The sequence below is a fragment of the Muscardinus avellanarius genome (genome assembly GCF_963383645.1).
Source record: "Muscardinus avellanarius genome assembly, chromosome: 6".
Classification (NCBI taxonomy): Eukaryota; Metazoa; Chordata; class Mammalia; order Rodentia; family Gliridae; genus Muscardinus; species Muscardinus avellanarius.
Window position 1 is genome coordinate 106,710,387 of NC_137791.1, and position 27,720 is coordinate 106,738,106.

Genomic DNA, 27,720 nt, shown 5'->3' on the forward strand with positions numbered 1-27,720 from the left:
ACCGCGGGCCAGGAGCTGGAGCTGCTGTCGGAAGTGGGATGACTTGGTTTTAAGAAAGAGGAAAAAAACAGCAGAGCAGCAAATCCCAACTGTGAGAGGCATGCATAAGCTTAGCTAAAAGACCTAAACTAAGTAATTAATTTGTATCTTTAAGGCCTGTTTTATAGTTATTAAACATGAATGTGAGCAGATCAATATTTATATTGATCTAAAATGTGTGTATGACAAATGCCTTTTACAAAAACAAACATGTTCTGGCACATTATTTCCTTATACTGCCAATGTCACAATTTCTGGGGCTTATAAATTAGCTGGTAAGATGTAGCCACAGATGAAGTAGGAAACAGAAAATGCCTACTAATCTTAGACAATTTATATGGCAAATTTGATCTTTGTAACTTTAAAATGTTTACTTTATTCCTTCAGATAGATCAATGACATTAGCACTTAGCTGTAGTATTAAAAATTAACAGTGAAGCAATACGTATATGTGAAAGTAAGTTGAAAGCATTCACTGTCCTTGATGGCAAGGCGCTTTCTCAAGCACTTGGCAGTGCCGCTATGCCCAGAGTGTAATACCTTTGTTAACAGTGAGTGCTACTTTTCCCGGGCACCTGCATGTAATTAAGCCCAAGAGTTCCACCATTCAGAATCAGAACTGCTTTTTTAAAGGTATTCAGGGGCACATGCCAGAGGTTGGAGGAATCACAGAACCCAAACCCAGGTCAAATAAGAACCACACAGCCAGGCATGGTGGCACACGCTTGTAATCCCTGCGCTTGGGAGGCTGAGACAGGAGGATCGCACAGGTTCGAAGTCAGCCTCAGCTGGCTTAAGAGACCCTGTTTAAAAAAAAAAAAGAAATATATATATATATATATATATATATATATATATATATATATATATATATATAAAATAGGTCTGGGAGTGTAGCCCGGAGTTAGAAGATCCCCGAGTTCCATCCCCAGTACCACCAAAAAAAAAAAAAAAAAAAGAACCACACACACAAAATACCCCCATGCCATATCCCCTGAAGAAACAGAACTCCAGGCCAACACTTGTCCTCCATTGCTGCTCAGAGGCAGCAATCTGGACTCACTTCATCCAAGCATTCCCCAAGTGTTTTGGTTCACGTCCTTTGGGAACTGAAAGTCTTACATTTTATAACATAATAAAATCAATAGCTGAAGTTAACATATATGATCAATATATGGTGATAAGCTTGTGAGCTATGCGGCGTCGAGAGGTACAATCTGGGTGAGAAAGGGACAAAAGGAAGCCATGCCATTAATGTCTCGATGCCCAAAGCATAGGCTGACCTTACCTCAGTCTCCCGTATGTACCTTGAGAGATTCTTGGTAAGCACTGAAGAGGGACCTTCCTGCTCAGCTGGATGCGAGATTGGACCAGGGAGGACCTTCCTACTACAAAACTTCCCTGCGGTAGAATCTGCATTTAGATAAAGCATCTTTAGCAGTGCTTCCAGCTATAACCTACCAAGGACAGGAATCTTTCGAGATGTCTGATGGTTATAAATAAGCAAATTTCCTTTAATACTTCCAACAGCCAGGAAACTTCCAATTTTTGACCAAAGAAGGAAACACATTTGATCCCTGCAACATTAAGATATAAATTACTGAACAATTTATAATTATTTCCTCTAAAGAATCCTTTCACAAAAAAAGTACTTCATGAACAATTTTAATCCCTACTAAGAGGCTGAAGTACAAAATTATAACAATGCTTTAGGACAAAGGCTAAGTCCTGAAGAAATTTTAGAGACATGATAAGATGATCTTAGGGTCAGACACAAAATATAAATATATGTTGAATATAGACTTCAATTCAGTTATGATAGAACCTCAAATTTCATAGGACAACTCATTGTTTTACTTTATGTACTACTGATGGTGTTAACTCTACTTGTGGTGGAAATCTTAATGAATGATAAAACTTCACAATTAAAAAAAGGTAGCATTCAACAACATGATATACTGAATTGGAAAAATCAGTGGGAAGCCGGGCGTGGTGGCGCACGCTTGTAATCCCTGTGCTCGGGAGGCTGAGACAGGAGGATCGCACAGGTTCGAAGCCAGCCTCAGCTACTTAGTGAGGCTTTCAGTAACTTAGTGAGACCCTGTTTCCAAATAAAATATAAAAAAGGTCTGGGAGTATAGCCCAGAGGTAGAAAGCCTCTGGGTTCCACCCCCAGTACCACCCCCCCCCCCAAAAAAAAAATCAGTGGGAATATGTGACTTTTTGAAAAAAGGATTTATCTTTTTTGTGCTCCGTTACTATTAAGAACAGCTCGGAAGCAGGTAGACAGCACTTGTGCCTACCACCAGCCCTTCCATGGATTCTAGGATGCGCACGTTGGACTTACATGATCCCTTTCATTTGGAATGAGGACTCCTTAGAGAGGAGTCATTTCTCATGCTGAGGGAGGAAATCACCATGGGTCTAGAACAGCTCTCAAAATTCAATGCCAGAACCAGCAACATCACCGGGGGGCTTGTTAGAAATGCAAGTTGTCAGATCTCACCTGGGACCTATTGATGAGAAACTCAGAGGGTGGCGCCCGGCCACCTGTGTCTTAATAAGATCCCCTGGTACTTCTCAGGTGGATCCATTGTGAGCACCACTGACAGACCATACTGCTATTTTCAGAAAGAGCATTGCTTCCTGTGATGCTGAGGATTGTGATTAAAGGACAAGAGAGTTGACTTAAAGAGGCTTCCTCTAGCTAAACTAGGGGAGTTTGAGCATCGAAAATTACATACTCAAACTGAATATGGTGGTGCATGTTTGTGATCCCAGTACTTGGGAGGCTGAGACAAGAAGATCGCAGGTTTGAGCACAGCCTCAGCAAATAGAGACTTTCATCGACCTACTGAGACCCTGTTTTATTTATGTATTTATGTATTTATGTATTTATTTATTTTTGGCAGTACTGGGGGGTGGAACCCAGGGGCTTTTCTACCTCTGGGCTATACTCCCAGACCTATTTTATATTTTATTTGGAAACAGGGTCTCATTAAGTTGCTGAGAGCCTCACTAAGTAGCTGAAGCTGGTTTCGAACCTGTGTGATCCTCCTGTCTCGGCCTCCCAAGGGCTGGGATTACAAGCGTGTGCCACCATGCTCAGTGAGACCCTGTTTTAAAAAAGAATAAAATAGGGCTAGGGGGTGTAGTTGGGAGGTTGAATGCCCCTGGGTTCAATCTCTAGAACCATACACACACACACACCAAAAAAAAAAAAAAAAAAAAAAAAAAAATTACATACTCGAGCTAGCCGGGGTGACAAATATCTGTAATCCCAGTATTTGGGAAGCTGAGAAAGGAAGAACGTAGGTTCAAGCCCAGCCTCAACAACTTACAAAGTTCCTCAGCAACTTACTGATTCTGTTTTAAAATAAAATATAAGCTGGGCATGGTGATACATGCCTATAACCAGTACTGGGAGGCTGAGACAGAAGGACCGTGTTTCACGGACAGTCTTAGCAACTTAGTGAGACTCTTAGAAGCCTAGTGAGACCCTGTTTCAAAAAAAAAAAAAATTTAGGTTATTGATAGTTTCCTTTGATGAGAAGAAACTTTTTAGTTTAATGTTATCCCACTTGTTTATTCTTGCTTTAATTTCCTGAGCTTTGGAGGTTTTGTTGAGAAAGTTACTGCCTGTGCCAATATGTTGTAGTGTTGAACCTATGTTCTCCTCTACTAACTTCACCGTCTCAGGTCTAATTTCTAAGTCTTTGATCCATCTTGAGTTGATTCCTGTGTTAGGTGAGATATAGGGGTTTAGATTCATCTTTTTACAAATGGTTAGCCAGTTCTCCCAGCACCACTTGTTGAAAAGGCTGTCTTTTCTCCAGCGTATGTGTTTGGCCCCTTTGTCAAAGATTAATTGACTAAAGATGTGTGGGTTTGTTTCTGTATCTTCTATTCTAATCCACTGGTCAGTATATCTGTTTTTGTGCCAGTACCATGCTGTTCTTACTACTATTGCTCTATAGTATAGTTTGAAGTCTGGGATTGTAATGCCTCCTGCGTGTTTCTTGTTATTGAGAATTGCTTTGGCTATTCTAGGTCTTTTCTTTCTCCATATGAAGTTCATGATTGATTTTTCTAGGTCTCTGAAGAATGTCACTGGTATTTTAATGGGAATTGCATTGAACCTATAGATCAGTTTTGGCAGAATGGCCATTTTGATGATATTTATTCTGCCTATCCATGAGCACGGGAGATCTTTCCATCTTCCAAGGTCTTCTTCTATTTCTTTCTTTAATGTTTTATAGTTTTTGTTGTAGAGGTCTTTTACATCTTGGGTTAGGTTTATTCCTAGGTATTTTATTGGTTTTGAGGTTATAGTGAATGGAATTGTTGTTTTTGTTTCCTTCATTGTGGATTCGTTGTTGGCATAAAGAAAGGCCACAGAATGGGAAAGGATCTTTACCAGCCACCATTCTGATAGGGGGCTAATATCCAGAGTATACAAAGAGCTCAAAAGGCTCTACACCAACAAAACAAACAACCCAATCAAGAAATGGGCAAATGAACTAAATAGACACTTCACAAAAGAAGAGATACAAAGGGCTAATAGATACATGAAAAGATGTTCTTCATCACTGGCCATCAGGGAGATGCAAATCAAAACTACACTGAGATTCCATCTAACCCCAGTGAGAGTAGCAAGCATAAAGAAATCAAACAACAACAAATGCTGGCGAGGATGTGGGGAAAGAGGAACTCTTTTACACTGTTGGTGGGAGTGCAAACTAGTTCAGCCACTATGGAGATCTGTGTGGAGATTCCTAAGAAAGGTGGGAATAGATCCACCATATGATCCAGCTCTACCACTCCTGGGTATCTTTCCAAAAGGGTTGAATTCAGAGAAATACAGCAACATATGCATACCTATGTTCATAGCAGCACAATTTGTAATAGCCAAAATATGGAACCAACCCAGATCACCATCAACAGATGAATGGATAGCAAAACTGTGGGAAATACACACAATGGAATTCTATTCAGCCATAAAGAAGAACAAAATTATATCATTTGCAAGAAGATGGAAAGCCCTGGAAAGCATCATGTTAAGTGAGATCAGCCAAGCACAGAAGGAGAAGATACACATGTTTCCTCTAATATGCCCAAACTAGAAAACACAAAGGATACCAGTAGGACCCCAGATATTAGAGGGGAAATACTAGCTAAGTTTTAATGGAAAGATAGGAGAGGAGAAAGGCCGATCTTGATTAAGGAGCATCTTCACCTGAACATGTGTAAAATTATGAATAAGACATGGTTAACCTGGCCAACCATTGGTGGGGGGGGGGGAGAAAACGGGGGCGGGGGGGAGAGGGCACCAAATATAGTGTAAATGTATACTATTTATGTTCAATAAAAAAAATTGTTAAAAAAAATTAAAAAGAACTGACAGTGTAGCTGAGAGGTAGAATGCCTCTTGGTTCAATCCCCAGTTCCACATAAAAATAAAGAATAAAAAAAAAAGGGCTGGGGGTATAGCTTGAAGGTAGAATGCCTCTAGGTTCAATCTCTAATACCCCTCCCCCAAAAATATATATAGACAAACATTTTTTAAAAATTACAAACTTAATTGATGTGCCATGAGTTTATAAAAGGCTATAAAACCATGATAAGAAAAATTAAGTATATGAAATGTTTGTAATAATAGGTGAATACAATGAAATATTTTAGTTAAAAATTAATTTCAGAGCTAGGCATGGTGGTACACACTTGTAATCCCAGTACTTGAGAGGCTGAGATAGGAGGATCACAGGTTCGCAGCCAGCTTCAGCTACTCAGGCCCTCTGCAACTTAGTGAGACCGTTTCAAAATAAAGAATAAAAAAAATGGACTGGGGGTATAGCTTAGAAGTAGAATGCCCCTGTGTTCAATCCCCAGCACCACACACACACAAATAATTAATTTTATCCAGGCATAGGGGCACACACCTGTAATCCCAGTACTGGGAAGGCTGAAACTGGAGGATCACAGGTTTGTAGCCAGCCTCAGCACCTTACCAAGACCTTCAACAAACTAGTGAGACCTTGTTTCAAAATAATAATAAAAGAGGGCTGGGGGTATAGCTTGGAGCTAGAATGTTCCTGGGTTCGATCCCCAGTAAGTAAGAGAGTATTAACATATCAGACTAAGAGGTTCTCTATTAAGTATATCTTTTGTGTGGTGATGTGTGTGTGTGTGTGTGTGTGTGTGTGTGTGTGTGTGTGTGCAGTACTGGAATTGAACCGAGGGCCATTCTATCTCCAAGCTATACCCACAACTCTAGTTTTTATTTTGAAACAAGGTCTTACTAGGTTGCTGAGAGTCTGGCTAAGTTGCTGAGGATGGTCTTGAACCTTCAATTCTCCTGTCTCAGCTTCCCAAGGATTACAGACATGTGCCATTTTGTGGTGCGTAGCTACGTATGTCTTTTATAAAAGACAAAAATGCACTTTTCTCTCCCTCTTTATTTTTATGTTTATTTATTTTATTTGCGGGTCTGGGGATGGAACCCAAGGGCATTCTACCTCCCAGCTATACCCCCAGCCCTATTTTTTATTCTTTTTTTTTTTTTTTTTTTTGTGTGTGTGTGTCTGGGAATGGAACCCAGAGGCATTTGACCTCTGAGCTACACCCCCTGCCCTATTTTTTATTCTTTATTTTGAGACAGGGTCTCAATAAGTTGCAGAGGGCCTCACTAAGTAGCTGAGGCTGTCTGTGAACCGCGATCCTCCTGTCTCAGCCTCCCAAATGCTGGGATTACAAGCATTTGCCACCACACCCGGCTCTTTTTATTCTTTATTTTGAAACAGGATCTCACTAAGTTGCGGAGGGCCTCATTAAATAGCTGAGGCTGTCCGCGAACCGCCGCGATCCTCCAGTCTCAGCCTCCTGAATGCTGGGATCACAAGCGTGTGCCACCACGCCCGGCTTCTCTGCCTGTTTAAGTCGGTATAGCAGCCACAGGATGTGTCTCAGATCCAACCACGGAGTGTCTCGCTGACCCAGGACCCCAGGCCGGGCCATGCAGTTCATCAACTCAGTGAGTGGGCCAGGCCTTCCCACAGTCTCTGCCACAAGATGACTGAAAAGGGGAGGGATGCCCTGAGGCCCATTCCTGGAGACACAGGACTCCTCTGAAGGATAGTTTTGGCTCAAGGATTCCCCATAGTGTGGCTGAGCTTTCTTAGAACTGTGCTACAGTCTAAGATACCCCTCTCAACCTTCCTTCTTTCTGCCTCTTTCACAAAGGACAGGCACTGGGATCTGGCTGGGATCTGGCTGCTCCTCCAATCTCTTTTCTTCTCCCCACTAGGTTCCCTCACAGGCATTTCCTATAATAAATTTTTTTCTGCTTCTCAGAAAACACAAATAAAAAGAATTGTTAAGGGGCCAGGATGTAGCTCAGTTGCAGGTGTGGTGCTCTGGGTTCAATCGCCGGTTCCAAAAAGACTAAATAAATAAGTAAATAAATAGAACCCCTTAAAAAAATTCTTTTTTTTTTTTTTTTTTTTTTTTGGTGGTACTGGGGTTCCTGGAAGCCCATCTATCTCCGGGCTACACTCCCAGAACTATTTTATTTTTTGGAAACAGGGTCTCCTAAGCCAGCGCAGCTGGCTTTAAACCTGCGCGATCCTCCTGTCTCTGCCTCCCAAGCGCGGGGATTACAAGCGTGTGCCACCACGTCCGGCCAAAAAAAAAAAAAAGAATTGTTGAGTGAGCTACATAGTACCACAGAAGAGAGGACATGTATAACAAGAACAAGGTCTGATCAGTGGTCATATAAAATAAGGGCACTAGAACTCTGGTCTATTAAATGTTCTATCAGCACCAACAGTGACACAACCATGGACCAGAAAGAGGATTAAGTGGGGAGCTTCCAAGGTGACCAAGGAGCTAAGTGTCCTGAAAGGAAGAGCCAACAGAACAGACTCCATCCTGCTCCTCGAAGGAGATAAGGTCCAGAGGGTCTTACACATTGTAATAACATACCGAGGCACTTATACATTTCCAATAACGTCAACAGATGATGCCAATATCGGGTAGTCACGTGTATCAATGGTCAAGTACAACTTAAAGAGAGCATCACTGGGCTGGGGAGGTAGCTCAGTGGTAGAGTGCTTGCCTAGCATGCACAAGGCCCTGGGTTCAATCTCAAGTATAGCAAAACCAACCAAACAAAAAGAATACACCATTTTAGGGGAGAGAAAAAGCTACAAAAATTGTAGCCTAAGTGAAAGGCGTGGCCTTAGAAGAGTGCCACTAATATGACAACTGAAGGTCAAGTTCAAAAGAGGCTATACAGGGTCAACTTGCACTTGGATCTGCATTGACTCGGAGAGGCAACCATGAGTCCTGATCCAACCAAGACTGAGCCGAATGCCGTCAGCTGCGCTGCTCTGGAAAGACTGCTGCGTCCCAGTTGCCTAACTCATGATTAGTGCTGCGAGTCTAGCCAAGATTAGGGTAAATACTGGCATAATCCTAATTGGGTGTAAAAACACAAGGAAAATGAAAAAAAAAAAAACTCAAACCATTGTGTTAACTAAAAATCTGGTATTAAGTGGCACCACAGTAAGTTTTATAATAATTATATTTGAATATGATTTATGAACTGTTTAAGGTTTTTGAAGAACACATTCAGATTAAATTCATAAACAGAATCAAACATGTTTAAAGGTATGTGACTGGAAAAATAATGGATATTCAAAGTTTTTCTTATTAACTTTCTTAGTGTAATAGATCCACCTTCACATAAAGGAGTCACCTTTACATAAAGAAAAAAAAGAGTAGCAGGTATATATTTGTATTTACAAAAGCCCTTTAGACATTAAGTATTAGTACTATCAGTAAAACACCCTAAACTTGATATTAATTATAATTACATTAACATCTACCATTTATCCAGGTCTTAATTTCATGCCTAGCTTGACAGACACTTAAACACCACAACAGCCCTGAGCTGATGTGGGGAAATGAGCTGTGGGAAGAGAGAGAGCAGGGAGACGCACCGGTTATCAACGCCTGCAGACTCGCTACGCGTTTTTCTCTGGGTGGGAGACTCTGGCTCCAAAGATGTCGATGCCTGGTTCAAGCATCAGTATTCCATGTGTATAAACAGTTTCTTGAGTGGAAGCGCAAAGTGTTTAAATCTTTCTGAAAAGTGATGTAGACCCCCAGTGCAAAAGGACAGGATGAAGAAATGAAGGTACTTAGACCTGGTGAGACTTTATGCTGGGTGGACAGTACCTTCTGCAGCTCAAGGACATGGCACCAAAGTTATGTCTGGTCCTGCTCTATATGGCCAACCTTGCTTCCTCTGGGTTCTGTTATTCCTGGAAGTTTATCATCGTGTGTGTGTGTGTGTGTGTGTGTGTGTGTGTGTGTGTGTGTGTGTGATCTCTTCTTGCCCACCTGCAGGCCACATGAAGCCAAGAAGCAGGTATTATTATACCCATTCCATACAGATGAAAAAATTGAGGCACGGAGAGAAGCAACTTGTCCAAGGTCAAAATGGCAAAGTTTTAGTTGTAAATATTGACAATTTTTTCTTTTTCATATGGTAAAAAAATGTTTTCTTTTTATAGTGAAGACTAAAATTTATTCTACCTGCTCAGGAGTTTTTCTACTTGGGAACAGCCCCACCCTTTACCTCATCCTTCACCCAGGGTGGGGTGGGACTGACCACCCCACAGGCTTGTCTACTTCATTCAGAGACCTTCTGAGGAACCCAGCGGTGAGTGGTGGTGTCAGGGACCTTGCTCTTTTCTCTGACATGATTTGCTGTGAAACATAATAAAAGCTGACAGCTACTGATGAGCCTGACTTAGAATGAAGTCAATACAGAGAAGGGAAGAGCTGGAGGAAGGGGGAAGAGTCTTGATCATATCACCAGACTCCTATCTCCAGCCGTCCCAGCAGCCAATCCCGTTTCCACATTTCCCCATATATTTTTATCTCATTTTTTGTCATTTTTAGTGTGTTTCACTGAGAATAGCCTTTTAGAAGCTATTTATATTTCATAATCATAACAGCTTTCTTCTAATAAATTGGTCCAGATTAGTAGTAGGATTAAATATAATTCAACAAACGAACTTTTTATTTTTTTTTATTTTTTATTTTTGGTGGTACTGGGGTTCCTGGAAGCCCTTCTACCTCCGGGCTACACTCCCAGATCTATTTTTTATTTTTGGAAACAGGGTCTCCTAAGCCAGCGCGGCTGACTTCGAACCTGCGCGATCCTCCTGTCTCTGCCTCCCAAGCGCGGGGATTACAAGCGTGCGCCACCACGCCCAGCGCTGAACTTTTTATTTTAAAATCAGGCATCTTTAAAATGAAAGTAACAAGTACTCTTAGCATCAAACCTATAAATAATCATGTTTCTAAATGAAGATTTAAAACAATAAGGTTGGGAAGTGCTAATTAGCTTTAACAGTGCATGCCGTATGCATGTGTGGAAATATCATACCATGCTCCATTAGTACTCAATATATGTTAATAAAACACAAAAACAAAGTGTTAAGCCCACTACCTGAACAAAAAATAAAAATAAAAATAAGCAAGTTATCCTTACCTAATGCCACTGTCTAGCTGGCTGGTTTTATTTGTGTTGGCATCCCATAGATAAATGCAACTTGATTTCTCAGCAATCACTGCTAGGATATCTCCATCTTTATCCCAATCCATGGCAACGCAGTTACTTGTAGAAAAGAGAACAAAACATTACTCTGTGTGTGTGTGTGTGTGTGTGTGTGTGTGTGTGTGTGTGTGTTGTGGTATTGGGGGGAACCCAGGGGCTTTTCTACTTCTGGGCTATACTCCCAGACCTATTTTTTATATTTTATCTGGAGACAGGGTCTCACTAAGTTGCTAAGCGCCTCACTAAGTAGCTGAGGCTGATTTTGAACCTGTGCAATGCTCCTGTCTCAACCTTACAAGCACTGGGATTACAAGCGTGCGCCACCATATCTGGCTTACTATGTGGTTTTTTTTTTAAAGTATGGAGAAAGAAACTTAAATACCTAAATGAGACTTTTGTCTATCACAAAACTATACAATCGACTTTGAATATATTACAAACTCTAAAATGAGAAATACAACCCCCCATTCACTGCTTAGCTAATATTAACTTCAATTTTGTTGCTGTTGTCGGGATAGATATAATTTAAATTCTATTTTATTGCCATTTTCATGTACAATATTAAATGATTATACCAAATCGGTTAGCAGATTTTCTTGGATCCTATAAAAACCTGACCTTCTGCTAAAAGAAACTCACTAAGCACTTACACAAATGTGTCATGCCTGGAGTTAACAGGTAATGTTTACAATCAAGTCAAGTTTTGAAAGGTTATTTCAGGCATATAGAGAGGCACTGATAAAAAAGTTATATCTAGATAAATTGAGACTGAGGTAGATTAAGACTGGGTAGATGTGTGTGTGTGTGTGTGTGTGTGTGTGTGTGTGTGTGTGTGTGTGTGTGTTACTGGGGATGGAACCTAGGGGCTTTCTACCTCTGGGCTATACTCCCAGACCTATTTTATACTTTATTTGGAAACAGGGTCTATGTTGCTGAGAGCCTCACTAAGTAGCTCAGGCTGGCCTTGAACCTGTGCGATCCTCCTGTCTCAGCCTCCCAAGTGCAGGGATTACAAGTGTGTGCCACCACGCCCGGAGGACTGGGTAGATTTAAGGTCACAAAGAATGAGAAGACTGAAGTCTGAAGCGGCAAGACCTGTTGCTTTATTTTATATCTTGAAGTCAGAAAAGTGATTCGCTTAAGGTCACAACATAGTTGTAAATTGCAAATGCTCCATTCAGCATGATTCTTCTGTTAAAGATAATTTCAAATTATTTATTATAATTTTAAAACTTTATTTTTTATGGTTTGTGACACTGGGGGTTGAATCCAGGGGCACTCTACCTTTGAGCCACACTCCCAGCCCAATTTTATTTCTTATTAAAAAACAGGGTCTAGCCGGGCGTGGTGGCGCACGCTTGTAATCCCCGCGCTTGGGAGGCAGAGACAGGAGGATCGCGCAGGTTCGAAGCTAGCCATGCGCGCTGGCTTAGGAGACCCTGTTTCCAAATAAAAATGCAAAAATAGGCCTGGGAGTGTAGCCCGGAGGTAGAACGGCTTCCAGGAACCCCAGTACCACCAAAAAAAAAAAAAAAAAAAAAAAAAAAAAAAAAAAAAAAACCAGGGTCTCTTTTTAAAGAAGAAACAGGGCCTCACTAAGTTGTAGAGGTCCTGCTAAATTGCCAAGGCTGGCTTTGAACCTGTGATCCTCCTCTCTCAGCCTCCCAAGTACAGGGATTACAAGTGTGCGATACCATCCCCAGCTAAAATTTTAAAATTTCTTAAGTCCTTAAATGTACATCTTTTCCTCTGTTTTCTTTGTTGTTGATGTTTGTTTTGTTTTGTTTTACCTTGAGACTCTGCTCTTGGATACTGGCTAAGCCATAGTTTGATTTACATTTAAGTTGGGAATTACTTCTTTTATTCTTCAAATTTAAAATGTACTTTGGGATCCTAATTTTCTATAATATTCTTAGAAATTTGGGGAGCATGGAAGAGGAAAGCTTTCAATTTATTGATTAAATCATCTGCCAGCTGGCATGGTGGTGCATGCCTGCAAGCCCAGTACTTGGGAGGGTGGGGCAGAAAGACTGCAGGTTTGAGGACAGCCTCAGCAGGTAGTGAGATTCTCATCAACCTAGTGAGACCCTGTTTCAAAATAAAAATAAATAATTGGGCTGGGGCTGTAGTTCAGAGGTAGAATGCCCCTGGCTGGGTTCAATCCCAACAACAACAACAACAACAACAACAACAACAACAACAACACACACACACACACAGCTGCCAATTAAAGACAATATATAATAGCATTTTATTTATTTATTTGGACATGGTTTTTGGTTGAATTCAACTACTATAAATACAGGAAATGAATTCAGAGGAAAGGAAACCATTATGTAACCAAAATAGATGTTAGAGATTAGGCAATTAAGATCAGACAATTCATTCAAAGGCATTCTTTTTACTGAATGCCTTTTTATTTTATTTTAGAAATAATTAACTATATAACTACTTTGATCTCTTTTTCCCAGGTTATAGACATCAGAAGTAAGCTGAGCATGGTGGTGCATGCTTGTAATCCTAGTACTTGGGAGGCTGGGACAGGAGGATTGCAGGTTAGAGGACAGCCTCAAACTAAAAAGTAAAATAGGGCTGGGATGCGGCTCAGAGGTAGAACTCCCCTGGGTTCAATCCCCAAAACCACAAATAAAGAAAAGAAGAGAAAAGAAAAAAATCAGAAGTAACAAGAAAATCAGAAATGTCAAAGTGGTAGCATTAGGTGGGTGGGGCAGAGCAGGAGGTAGAAAAGCTTGAGACCAAGAGAAGTAAAACAACTTGATTTGCAAAAAAAATGGTGAGTACACTACAGAAAGCAGATGCACACTTAAAAAGCACAGCTGCATAACGCCATTTGGGTGAGGAGTCTACACATCTTAACTACTGAGACTACTAGTAGTAAAACTAATGCAGCAAGTGATTACCCTGAACCCTTAAAAGTTCCTAAACTATACTTGGTGTAATCAATCTAGAATGGTTCCCTGAAACTGTACAAAGTCTTCATTCTTTAAAGCACATGTGGAAAGTGACTATTTTCCAACTCATTAGAGATGAAATATTAAAGTAGATACATATGAGGCATCCCTAACCCCAAAATCATAATTTTGGACCCATTTGCAATTCTGCTGTAAGCTTCCCTGTGAATATATGTGTGTTTATAGATATAAATCCTAACTCATGTGCTATATACCTACATGTTTCATTAACTTTTTTTTTGGTGGTACTGGGGTTCCTGGAAGCCCTTCTACCTCCGGGCTACACTCCCAGACCTATTTTTTACATTTTCATTTGGAAACGGGGTCTCCTAAGCCAGCGCGCGCAGCTGGCTTCGAACCTGCGCGATCCTCCTGTCTCTGCCTCCCAAGCGCGGGGATTACAAGCGTGCGCCACCACGCCCAGCTTAACTTTTTGTGTGTGTGTGTGGTACTGGGGGTGAAACTCAGGGGCTTTTCTACCTCCAGGTTATCCTCCCAGACCTATTTTTTACTTTATTTGGAAAGAGGGTCTCACTAAGATGCTGAGAGCCTCACTAAGTAGCTGAAGCTGGCTTTGAACCTGTGTGATCCTCCTGTCTCAGCCTCCCAAACGCTGGGATTACAAGCGTGCACCACCATGCCCGACCTTAAGACAGTACTTTCAAAACATTCTTATTGTCAGGTGTGGTGGCGCACGCTTGTAATCCCAGCATTCGGGAGGCTGAGACCTGGAGGATCGCGGTTTGCGGACAGCCTCAGCTACTTAGTGAGGCTCTGCAACTCAGTGAGACCCGGTTTCAAAATAAAGAATAAAAAATAAGGCAGGGGGTGTAGCTCAGAGGTCAAATGCCCCTGAGTTCCATCCCCAGAGCCGAAAAAAAAAATAAACACATTTTTATTATAATTTATTTTGGCTACATGGGGTGTTGAACCTAGGGCCTTCAGTTTGCTAGAACTGCAGGCTATACTGAGCTACATCCCTAGCCCTTTTTATTTTACTTTTATTTGGTGCATTTCAATTTTACACCATATTGAAGTACAGAGTGTCAGACAAATACATGCCCACAGCTTTGCTTTTTCTTTTTTCTTTTTTTTTTTCGGGTAGCAGAGCTTAAAGTGTTTGGTCTACTGTACTTACCCAGGTAGGTTAATTTCACTTCTTTTCTGTCCATGGCGATTGAAGATCTTCACAATATGATCAGCTCTGAAAGCAATTAGAATATGGAGATACGATTTGGTTGTTTATTTACCAACACATATTAAAAAATTAAGTTGCTGATCAAGCGACTTCAGCACTCCCTCGGTAGTTTCATATTTGGAATCCAAAAAGTTACTACCAAGGGAAGGTTCTGTGAGCCGTAATGTTAATGGGGGTGAAGAGATTCTTTTTCAGACCATGCAAATGTCACAGGAGCACTTCTCCTGACGGGGTGGTTTGGTTCTGTAGGTACCAAACTTACCCTGTTGCTGCAAGGTAGTTTCCCGACGCGTTTTGCCAGGCAAACTGTATGGGTGCACCGAGCCAACTCTTTTCTAGCAGTGAGAACACACGCTAAAAAACAAACACAATTTTCATATTTTCAAAACATATACAGTAAGCCGGGCGTGGTGGCGCACGCTTGTCATCCCAGCATTCGGGAGGCTGAGACCGGAGGATCACGGCTCGCGGACAGCCTCAGCTACTTAGTGAGGCCCTCCGCAACTCAGTGAGACCCTGTTTCAAAATAAAGAATAAAAAGTAGGGCAGGGCGTATAGCTTGGAGGTAGAATGCCCCTGGGTTCCATCCCGAGACCCCCCCCCCACAAAAACATATACAGTAAAAGGTTGGCCTGAAAAAATGTCAACACATGCTCCTGAAAACAGAATTCAGGACAATGATAGCTGATGTTAGTGCTTATCCAAAAAGAGTTAGCAATAAAAATACCCCCATAACCAACTAACCCACCAAACACAAGTGGTTGATACAGGAATGACCTCAAGATATAGGAGACTGTTACAAAACTTTTTAGCCTTTTTTTTTTTTTAATAAGGTTTTGGTATGTGGCCCAGACAGGCTTTGAACTTGTGAACCTCCTGCCTCAGCCTCCCAAGTAGCTGGAATTGTAGGCATGTGCAGTCAGGCCTAGATAACCATTTTGCTTTTGAATGTTAACTTTGTAAAAATGTATAATTTTAGTTTTATACATGATGAAGATTAAAATAATATAAACTTGAATTTGGTTAATTAACTATGAATTGGGGGGTTTAAATTTAACAAAATTGTTATCTTAAAAATCCTACACACCACCAGGCATGGTGGCACACACTTGTAATTCCAGTGCTTAGGAGGCTGAGACAAGAGGATTGCACAGGTTCGAAGCCAGCCTCAGCTACTAAGTGAGGCTCTCAGCAACTTAGTGAGACCCTGTTTCCAAATAAATACAAAATAGGTCTGGGAGTATAGCCCAGAGGTAGAAAAGCCCCTGGGTTCCACCCCCAGTACCACACACATACACACAAAATCCTACACACCTGTAACCCTAGTACTTGGGAGGCTGAGACAGGAGACTTGCAAGCTCCGAGCTAGCTTCAGAAATTTACTTAGTGAAATACTGTTTAAAAAATAAATACAGCTGGTAGTGTAGGTCAGAGATAGATCCTCTCTGGGTTCAATCCCCAGTACCCCTAAAAAAATCCTAAATGATTTTTAATATAGACATAAGATATATATATATATATATATATATATATATAGTATGTATATGATGATTTCTTCCTTTATCTACTAGTTGTATTTCTTTTGTTGTTTTATTTGCTGATTGGTAGTTTATCCACTGAAACATCTTTTCATTCATACAATCTAGAATGGTAGTACCCAATACAGAAGCTGCAAACCACATGCTACTACTCAGGATTTAAAATATGGGTAATTCAAATTTAGATGTGCTCTAAATATAAAATATACACCATATTTCAAAGACTATAAAAAAGAATATAAAATAACCTGAAAATTTTTATATTGATTATATGTTGAAATAAAATTTTATATATGCTGGGTAAAATTATATATATATATTGTGGTAGTGGGAATGAAACCCAAGGGCATTATACCTCTGAGCTACACCCCCAGCCCTAGTTTTTAATCTTTTTATTTTTGAAACAGGGCCTCACTGAGGTGGGAAGGGCTTTGCTAAATAGCTGAGGCTACTCGCGAACCATGATCTTCAGGTCTCCGCCTCCTGAATGCTGGGATCACAAGCGTGTGTCTGTAGATTACATGCCCAGCCTAAGATAAACATATATTACTAAAATTAATTTTACCTATTTCTTTGAAGAGTTTTTAATATGGTTGCTAAAATGTGAAATTATACTGGCTCACATTATACTTATATCAGACAGTGCTGATTTAGAACATCTAAAACATGAGTTTAACTAAGTAAAAAATAGATTTTGTGTGTGTGTGTGTGTGTGTGTGTGTGTGTGTGTGTGTGTGAGAGAGAGAGAGAGAGAGAGAGAGAGAGAGAGAGAGAGAGAGAGAGACAGACAGACACTGGGGATTGAACCCAGGGGTATTCTACCTATAAGCTACACCTCCCTCCAGCCCTACTTTTTAAAATTTTATTTTGAAACAAGGTCTCACTAAGTTGCTGAGGGTCTGGTTAAGTTCCTGAGGCTGGCTGCAAAACTGTGATCCTCCTCTCTTAGCCTCCCAAGTACTGGAATTGCAGGTGTGTGCCACTATGCCCACCTAAATAATTAGATTTTAATGCTAAATTATAGATTAAGCAATGATAAAGTTTAGATGTTACTACAGGAGACTTGAGTCTCAGTGGCAACACAGAGCTCTTTCAATGCTCTAAATTAAACACCAATGGCCGAGCGTGGTGGTGCACACTTGTAATCCCAGTACTTGGGAGGCGGAGGCAAAAGGATCACACAGGTTCGAAGCCAGCCTTAGCTACTTAATGAGCCTCTCAGCAACCTAATGAGACCCTGTTTCCAAATAAATTATAAAATAGGGCTGGGGGTATAGCTCGGAGGTAGAAAGCTCCTGGGTTTCACCCCCAGTACCACAACAAACAAACAAACAAACAAACACCAATGAAGCTGAGCATGGTGATGCATGCACATTGTAATCCCAGTACTTGGGAGACTGAGACAGGAGGGTTGTAGGTTTGTGGCCAGTCTCCGCAACTTAGTGAGGCTGTTTCAAAATAAAAGAATAAAATAGGGCTGGGGGTATTGCTAAGAGGTAGAATACCCCTAGTTTCCATCCCCAGTACCACAAAGAAAGAACAAAAACAAAAACTAAAAAGCACACCAATAAGCATTTCCTATCTTAAAGAACATATAAAATCTACCTGTACTGAAAGCAGGAGTGCTACAACTACAAATGAAAATAAAAACATGCTGTAATCACAGGTGTACTCAGATTTTGACATTTAAAAAAGTTAAAATTTTTATTGTACTTGTGTATAGGATGGAGATATTCATGAGTTAAAAAAAAAGTATAGCAGGACATGGTGGTGCATGCTTGTAATCCCAGTACTTGGTAGGCTGAGACAGGAGGATTGCAGGTTCGAGGCCAGCCTCAGCTAATTAGTGAAGCCTTCCCAATGTAGTAAGTCCCTGTTTCTAAATAAAGAATAAAAAATAGTGCTGGGGGTGTAGCACAATAGTATAATGCCTATGGGTTCAAATGCCAGTCCCACACACACAAAAATACTTATAAGTATCTTACTTCTGCAATTTTGACTCTACTGCCCTAGAAGTCTTTTATGCAAGCAGGAGTCCTTAAACCTGAATTTCATTACCTATATCGCCATCCCTATTTTATTCTTTTTTTTTTTTTTTTTTTTTTTTTTGCGGGTCTGGGGAAGGAACCCAGGGACATTCGACCTCAGAACTACACCCCCTGCCCTATTTTTTATTCTTTATTTTGAAACAAGGTCTCACTGAGTTGCAGAGGGCCTCACTAAGTAGCTGAGGCTGTCCGCGAACCGCGATCCTCTGGTCTCAGCCTCCTAAATGTTGGGATTACAAGCGTGCACCACCGCACCTGGCTCCCATTTTTTTTTTTTTTTTTGATGGTGGTACTGGGGTTCCTGGAAGCCCTTCTCCCTCTGGGCTACACTCCCAGACCTATTTTTACATTTTTATTTGGAAACAGGGTCTCCTAAGCCAGTGCGCGTGGCTGGCTTCGAACCTGCGCGATCCTCCTGTCTCTGCCTCCCAAGCGCGGGGATTACAAGCGTGCGCCACCACGCCCGGCTAGACTCGCCAAGTGGCTGAGGCTGGCCACGAACCTGTGATCCTTCTATCTTTGCCTGCCAAATACTGGGATTACAGGCATATGTCACCACCCCCGGCTCTAAAAATAACTATGTATATATGTATGTATTTACGTACGCACGTAATGGGGTTTGAAAATAACTATGTATGTATGTATGTACGTAATGGGGTTTGAACCCAGTGGCATTCTACACCCCCAGACTATTTTCTTATTTGAAAAGAGGGTCTCGCTAAATTAATGAATCTCACTACTTGTTGAGGGTATCCTCGAACCTGTGATCCTCCTGTCTCACTGAGATTAGAGGCGTGCGCCACCACGCCCGGCTCTAAAATAAATAAAAGCAGGCTTCCCAGTTCTTTGCCAAAGGAGGGCAGGGGTATTGCTTCGTACATTGGAATGGTAGGCAACTGTAGCCAGTGACCCGGGAGTAGCATTCAGAAGCCCAAAACTGGAAAACCTGCGTGCAGAGGGTGATGCGCAGGGACCTGACACCTGCGCGTGCGGATTTCCCCGCGAACAGTGTGCTCTTGCTACAAGACGATCTGTAAATTGGACCAGTCACAGGCAATGCAATTTAAGCCTATTCTTTGGGGGAGTTCATATTTTCTTTAGGGAGCCGGGCACTGCACGGCTTTTCAGGACTTTAGCCGCCAGGAATGAGGCAGCTCGTGTGGCACCACATCAATTCAACTTCATCCAGTCCGCTCTTTCGCGGTGAAGTTCGGTGTCTCTAGACAAGTCTGCTCACTTCTGGCTGTGGCGGGGTTCCTTCTGCCCGCACCACTGCTCGGTTAGCGGTCCCAGAAATGAGGCCTCCTTCTCCGCCTTCTGCTATTTTCTTTCCCGATTTCTTCAACTTCGTCCCTGCCCTGTCCATCAGTGAGCACCCAGCTCTTTTTCCTGATCCTCGCCCACTCCAGAGGAGGAGGCACAATCCCTCTCCTAACAGGAATGCAGATCAGGTTGAAGAAAGGGCCCGTGATCGCGTCTTCCCACATCCCGAGATTTGTAAGTTATTTACCTTCATCTCCAGGCTCCAGCAGCCGCGCGATCCAGTTACTGCGCAGGCGCACCCAGACTCCTTCAGGATGGCTACCGCGTTCCTGTCACCCAGGAGACCGCATGAGCAGCGACCAATCCGCGAGCGCCAGCTGAAGGCGGTGCCTCGCGGGGCGGAGCCGGGCTGGGGCCCACCCCGGGAAGGTGGGAGGCGTGGCTGTGGTCACGTGAAAAGGGCGGGGCTAAAGCCCTGGGAAGCTGGGCGTTGCTCGGCCTTGCTCTGCCTCAGCTTTCTGCCTGGGCTCTGATTGGATGAGACCCAGAAATGGTCCCGGGGAGGCGGGCCCTGTGAGCTCCGAAAGGCGCCTGCGCAAAATTTGGCCCCCGCGTGACTTAGAATCTGATGGCAGCCAGGTGGGGATCCGAGGCCTTCAAAGGAGGAAAAAAAAGCAGCAGGGAATGTCGGCTAATAGGCAGGAATGGTCTCATAGGCCAATTACTCCTATACAGTCCATGCAAAGTGGATTTGGACGGCCCGGGTTTTTCCCCCCCTGTAGTTTTCGAGCCCAAAGAAATTGAGGTGTGAGAAGTAGTTTTTTCCAAGGTTGTTTTTTTTTTTGTTTGTTTCGTTTTGTCTATTTTTTTTTTATTTCAACTAAGTTGTTAAGTTTATAAAATAAGTGGAGAAAAATGAGCTTCCCTTTAGAATTTGAACCTGGCCATCTTTTCCATAAAAACTGATCTGGCATAAGCTTCATTATTTATAATATGAAAGCGTATTTTTTGCAGGAGTTTCTGGAAGTGTTGAAACAATTCACCTTTTTCTTTTTTATCCAAATTCAGGTCGGAATCTGACTGGCTTAGAGAAAATAATTATATAAAATAACCAATGATGGATGTTTGTGAATTTTTAAGTAGGTCGCTCCTTCTTTGCATTGGGATTTCTGTTTGGGTTAATTCCTGATCTCGGATCACACGAAATGAAACTAGAAATCAATGAAAGAAATCCTAAATGCTTTTTTTTTTTTTTTTTTTTTTTTTTTTTTGGTGCTGGAGATTGAACCCAGGGACATTCTACCTCTGAGCTACAGCCCCAGCCCTATTTTTTTTTTAATTTATTTTTTATTGTGAAATAGGGCCTCACTAAGTTGCAGAGGCTGGCTGTGAACCTGTGATCCTCCTATCTCAGCCTCCTAAGTACTGGGTGAAAGGTGTACTTCTAAATATATGAGCCAAAGAGGAAATCTCAAGAGAAATTTTAAAATATACAAATATGTATATATGTATATATACATATATATGTGTGTGTATGTGTGTGTGTGTGTGTGTATTTGGTGGTACTGGGGTTCCTGGAAACCCTTCTACCTCCGAGCTACACTCCCAGACCTATTTTACACTTTTTTATTTGGAAACAGGGTCTCTTAAGACAGCGGGCTCCTGTGCGGTCCTCCCGTCTCCGCCTCCCAAGTGCGGGGATTGCAATCATGGCCCACCACACCTGGCATTTAAAATATTTTGAACTAAGCGGGGCGTGGTGGCGCGTGGTGGCGCACGCTTGTAATCCCAGCATTCGGGAGGCTGAGACCTGGAGGATCGCGGTTCGCGGACAGCCTCAGCTACTTAGTGGGGCCCTCTGCAACTCAGTGAGACCCGGTTTCAAAAAAAAAAAAAAAAGAATAAAATATTTTGAACTAAATGATGATGAAAGAAGTAAAACTTTTCAAATGTTATGGGATCCAGTGAAAACAGCATGTAGAGGGAAATTTATATCACTGAATGTATATTTTAGAAAAGAAAGAAGATCTAAAATTAATACTCTAAAGCTACCATTTTAGGAAAGCCAGAAAAAGAAAAGAACGTTAAATTCAAAGCAAATAGAAAAAAAGATATGATATAAATTATACTAGAAATCAATGCATTAAAAGTAAGTCAGCAGAAAAAATTAAAAAGACCAAAAGCTGGTCCTTTGAGAAAATGAATAAGATTGATAAGCCTCTAACCAGGCTAAGAATAAAGAATGAAGACAAACCTTCCAAAGAGAAAGTAGCATCTGATGGGTTCTCTGGTGAATTCTACTAAACGTGTGTGTGTGTGTGTGTGTGTGTGTGTGTGTGTGTGTGTGTGTGTGTGTGTGTGTGTAGTGGGAATTAAACCCAGGGGCATTCTACCTCTGAGCCACACCTCCAGCCCTATTTTTATTTGAAAACAGTCTCTCTAGTTTGGAGACTCACTGCTTGCTGAGACTGTCCTTGAACCTGGGAACCTCCTGTCTCGGCCTTTTTAAGTACAGGCATGCACCACCACAGCCTGCTTTGTACCAAACATTTAAGGTAGAAATTTACAAGTCCTTTATCATCTTTTTCAGAAAATAGAAACTGAGGGATTCTTCCTAACTCATCGTCTGAGAGCAGCCTTATTAATACCAAACCTAAACAAAGACATTACAGGAAAACGACAGACCAGTATGTCTTGTGAACATACATGGAAAACCCGCAACAAAATTTCAGCAAGCCAAATTCAACACTGTAGAAAAAGAATTATACACCATGGTAAAGTGGAACTTTTCCCAAGGATGCAAGGGGAATTCCACATGGCCAAGTGATTTATGTAATCCATACCAATAAGCTAAAGAAGAAAAACTGCATGAGCTTATCAACAGATATAGAAAAATGTACTTGATAAAATTTAACATCAATTCATGATTCAAATTATTTATTTATTTATTTATTTATTTATTTATTTATTTTTGTGGTGTTGGGGATGGGACCCAGGGGCATTCTACCTCTGGGTACACCCCTGACCTTTTTTGTGTGTGTGGTACTGAGGATGGAGCCCAGGGGCTTTCTACCTCCCAGGCTACACTCCCAGACCTATTTTATATTTTATTTGGAAACAGGATCTCACTAAGTTGCGAGTGTCTCTCTAAGTAGCTGAGGCTGGCTTCAAAACGGCACTATCCTCCTGTCTCAGCCTCTCAAGTACTGGGATTACAAACATGCCCCACCTGGCTTAAAATTCTTAACAAATAAGGAATAGAGGGGAACTTCCCAACTTGATAAATAACTTTTGACCTTTTTTTTCTCTGCAGTACTAGGGATTGAACTCAGGAGCATTCTACCTCTGAGCTATAACCCCAAACCCATTTATTTTTTTAACTCTTTACTTGAAACAGGGCTCATTAAGTTGCAGAGAGCCTCTGTTTTTTAGCCAATACCACACTACCATAAAACCTTACAGTTGACATCATATTTACTGGTGAGAAACTTGACTCTTTCCCTCTAAGGTCAGGAACAAGTCAAAGGTGTCTCCTATTGCCAGTCCTTTTCAACATCATAATGGAGTTCCAGCTAATTCAATAAGGCAAGAAAAGAAATAAAAGGTAAACTGATCGGGAAGAAAGGGAAAAAACTTTCTTTGCAGATGATGTGATTGTGTAGAAAAATCTGAAAGAATGGACAGAAATCCACCTTGAACTAACAAGTTATTCAAGATATAATGTTATTTACAAAAGGCAATCACTTTTCTAGATTCCAGAAATAGATGATTTGAATTTGAAATTTAAAGCACAATTCCATTTACATTAACACCTTTAAAATGAAATACATAGGAATAAATCTAACAAAATCCACGATTCATATAAAAAAAGGTGAAACTCTGATGAAAGGTATCAAAGAACTAAATAAAAGGAGATAGTCCATGTTCATAGATAGACTGAATTGTAAGATGTCAGTTTTTCCCAACTTGTAGACTCAGCGCAATCTCAATCAAAGTCCTAGGCAGTTGTTTGTGAAAAAACTGATCCTGTACTTGGGAGGCTGAGACAGGAGGACAGTAGGTTCCAGGTCAGCCTCAGCAGCTCAGGGAGGCCTCCAGCAACATAAAACCCTCTTTCAAAATAAAATAATAATCATATTGAATGGGGGAAAACTGCAAGAATTCCCTTTAAAATCAGGAACAAGACAAGGATGCCCACTATCACCACTCCTTTCACAAATTATTTGGAGACCACTAAAGTTCAATGAACAGAATCCAAATTACAGCAATATGGCCCCAACTGTGTGAAATGAAGCTAATGACTGAATTAATCCGGGTCTAACATCATCCCTTCCCATTTTCTTTTCTCATTCTTTTTCTCATTCTCCCTGTAGTAAGACCTCGAACATTGAACCAGTAGAGGGAAATGTCTTTGTTTATATATGTGTTTTAGATTCTCCAATAAATAAATATATTATTTCTGGATTTCTTTTTTGGGGGCACTGGGGTTTGTACCCAGGGACATTTTTCCTCTTGGCTATACCTCCAGATCTTTTTTATTATTTATGTATTTATGTATTTATTTATGTTTTAAAACAGGGTCTCACTAGGTTGCTGAGCATCTCGCTGTATTCCTGAAGCAGGTGTCCTACCTGTGAGGCTCCTGTCTCAGCCTTCCAAATACTAGGATTACAGGTGTATGCCACCATGCTCCACTTGGTATATATATATATATGTAGGTGGTACTGGGGTTCCTGGAAACCCTTCTACCTCCGGACTATACTCTCAGACCTATTTTTTATATTTTATTTGGAAACAGGGTCTCTTAAGCCAGCGCGGCTGGCTTCGAACCTTTGCAATCCTCCTGTCTCCACCTCCTAAGTGTGGGGATTACAAGCGTGTGCCACCGTGCCCGGTGCATCCACAGTTTTTATTTATTTATTTATTTATTTATTTATTTATTTAGTGGTGCTGGAGGTGGAACCCAGAGGCTTCCTACCTCCAGGCTATACTCCCAGACCTATTATATATATATATATACATATACATATATATATTGGAAACAGGGTCTCACTAAGTTGCTGAGAACCTCACTAAGTAGCTGAGGCTGCCTTTGGACCTGTGTGATCCTCCTGTCTCAGCCTCCCAAGCGCGGGGATTACAAGCATGCACCACCACGCCCAGCGTATCCACAGTTTTAAAAGATTCAAGTCTTTCAGGAGATTAAGTTCACCGTCCAGTTGCTGCCCTAGATCAGTTCAACCACTGTCTTCTCGTTCCTGCTGGAGTTGAGGGACGACAGCACATTATATGACAACATCGGGGAGTTTCTGAATGGCTGGTTTCTCCTCATCATTAGTATAATATCCTTCCTCTTTTTCACCAACATGTTGACCTACTGGATTCACAGAGGCCTCATCATGGACTTGTGAACAAAACATTCATAAACCTCAGCATAGCTGGAAGAGCGCCACTCCATCTGCAAGTCATACTTTTCTCTGGTGATTGGTTTCCTTCAGGGTCACCTTACCATGTTTACTCTTTTGTCTTTCCATTGCACAAAGTGGTTCACATAGGGTTGTGCATCTTGGTTAACATCTGGGCAATTTCCATTCAAGATGGTGATTTTCGTGTCCCTCCGATCTTACAGCCATTTATTAATGGCTCAGCTCATCATACAGACCATCACATGTTCTTTGACAATAACTATAGATGGTACATCACATTATGGGATAGAATTGGAGGCTCCTTCAAAACCCTTCCTCCTTTGAGGGGAGAGGACCACTGGACTATGTGAAGATGTCAGAAGAAAAGCTCAGCAGCCCTACAGAAAATGGTTGTAAAAATGAGAAATTAGGCAAAGGAGAGTTCAAGAAGACTGAGTAGATTATTGGCCCAATTATTCTTGAATATTTTTAATAAGGAAAAATAATCTCTACAAACCCACGATGCATAGTAAGTAAATGGTAGCATTTGAAAATCAGCCTTGAGCTGGGCCTGGTGGTGCACTTTTATAATCCCAGTGCTTGAGAGGCTGAGACAGGAGGATCGCGCAGGTTCAAAGCCAGCCTCAGCTACTTAGTGAGGCTCTCAGCAACCTAGTGAAACCCTGTTTCCAATAAAATATAAAATAGGTCTAGGAGTGTAGCCCAAAGGTAGAAATCAGCCTTGAGGAGTACTGAGGAATGCTCATCAGGTAGGTGAAGGAGAACTCTTGTGAGCACCAGGATTGTCATCTCCTGCTTGGAATGCCAGATGTTGGTCCCATGGACAATTTATGTCTTTCCAGCCAGCAGATCTATAGTTTGTATAATCTCAAAAGTTTTAAATAATATAGGAAATAAACTACTGAGGGTACTAGACTATCTTTTTTGTCTTAACCCCCATATTCATTAGGAAAAATTTGTTATGCTTAATGATACCAAGACTAAGCACCATAACCAAGAAATACTGATATAATGATGGTTCCTTGTTCCCAGGATAGTTGATTCTTCGGTGTTGGTAAGATAATGAATACTCAGACTTTGTTCCAGTGGAAACATCAATGTGAAAAGAAAGATTCTGATGTATTAGCAGCTATATCAGTGATATCATCACAGATATAACAAGATTATCATCTTCCTATACATATCTGGGGACATTGTCAAATGATCTATTTTACTGATGGATAATTAAACTATAATTAAAAAGAAAACCTCGGTATGCAATTTGTTGGAAGTTTAATTAGTGAAGATTTTTTACTTGTGGTTTTTTAAAAAATACTTACCCTTTGGAAATGCATGTATTTTTACCTTAAGCAACCTTTTATAATTATACTTTGTGAAGAAGGGAAATACAGCTTCCCATTTTAAAATTTAAGAACCATCTGGAGCCAGGCGGGGTGGCACATTCCTGTAATCCCAGTACTTGGGAAACTGAGACAGGAGGATTTCAGGTTTGAGGCTAGCTTCAGTAACTTAGGCTGTCAGCAAATTAGCAAGTCCTTGTTTCAAAATTAAGAATAAAATAGGGCTAGGTATGTAGCTTGGAGGTAGAATACTCCTGAGTTCAATTCCCAACAACAATAACAACAAAAGAACCAGCTGGGCATAGTGGTGCATGCCTATAAACTATAAATTTGGGAGGCTGAGACAGGAGGATCATAGTTTCAAGGCTAGCCTTAGTAACTTAGCAAGGCCCTTGGCAACTTAGTGAAACCTTCTTTCAAATTAAAAAAGGGCTGGTGTATAGCTCAAAGGTAGAACACTACTGGGTTCAATCCCCAATACAAAAATAAAAATAAATAAGAACCAGGTATGTGATGGAGGCAGCCCCATTGGGAAAGGGACTGGTGTCCATTGGAGATAGTCATTAACAAACTTATCAAGCAGCTATGCAGTTATGGTATGGGGAGTAATTCTAGAGAATACAGAGCTCTTGTTGTTATAGTTACACAATTTAAAATTGCTTTAAAAAAAAAAGCTATAAATGGCTGGGCATGGTGGCACACGCTTGTAATCCCCGCGCTTGGGAGGCTGAGACAGGAGGATCGCACAGGTTCGAAGCCAGCCTCAGCTACTTAGTGAGGCTCTCAGCAACTTAGTGAGACCCTGTTTCCAAATAAAATAGAAAATAGGTATGGGAGTATAGCCTGAAGGTAGAAAGCCTTTGGGTTCCATCTCCAACACCACACACACACACACAAAGCTATAAATAAATGTCAGTTATAGCAATTTTCAGAATTTATTTGGAAAAGGAACCCATCATGAAAATAAACAGAAACTATTAATAACTAGAAAATGATAGCATATTCAAAATAATGATCAGGAGATTTCTCTCTCATATTCTACCAAATATGAGTAGCTAAAAATATTTATGCCAAATTAAAGATTATTGATACTCCATACGATTAATTTCAAGCTCAGAATAAATTTGTATATTCAACATTAAGGTAAGATGTTTGCCCAGTCACAAAACAATCAAGATTCTAGAAGCAGATACATGTCTATGAATCAATAGACAAGGAAATGAAGCAATGGAATGTAGTTATGGCTCCATGATGACACAATGGTTTCTG

At 41.1% G+C, this 27,720-nt stretch overlaps 1 protein-coding gene and 1 pseudogene across 2 annotated transcripts in view; one reads left to right on the top strand and one right to left on the bottom strand.

The window, feature by feature from the left end:
* Positions 1–23,157, bottom strand: part of WDR19 (WD repeat domain 19) — a gene marked incomplete at both ends in the record, with an annotated part of 92,827 nt that extends 69,670 nt beyond the window's left edge. Inside the window, 6 exons of the mRNA XM_080697256.1 lie at positions 1,501–1,616; positions 10,601–10,726; positions 14,777–14,842; positions 15,099–15,190; positions 19,933–20,127; positions 23,146–23,157. Of these exons, the coding sequence (XP_080553382.1) occupies positions 1,501–1,616; positions 10,601–10,726; positions 14,777–14,842; positions 15,099–15,190; positions 19,933–20,127; positions 23,146–23,157 (607 nt within the window). The remainder of the gene's footprint in view (positions 1–1,500; positions 1,617–10,600; positions 10,727–14,776; positions 14,843–15,098; positions 15,191–19,932; positions 20,128–23,145) is intronic.
* A 797-nt stretch (positions 23,158–23,954) lies between these two features.
* Positions 23,955–25,550, top strand: LOC308264131 (lathosterol oxidase-like; annotated as a pseudogene). Its single transcript has 2 exons — positions 23,955–23,966; positions 24,884–25,550. The product of its transcript is annotated as a lathosterol oxidase-like (transcript).
* Positions 25,551–27,720: the final 2,170 nt, after the last annotated feature.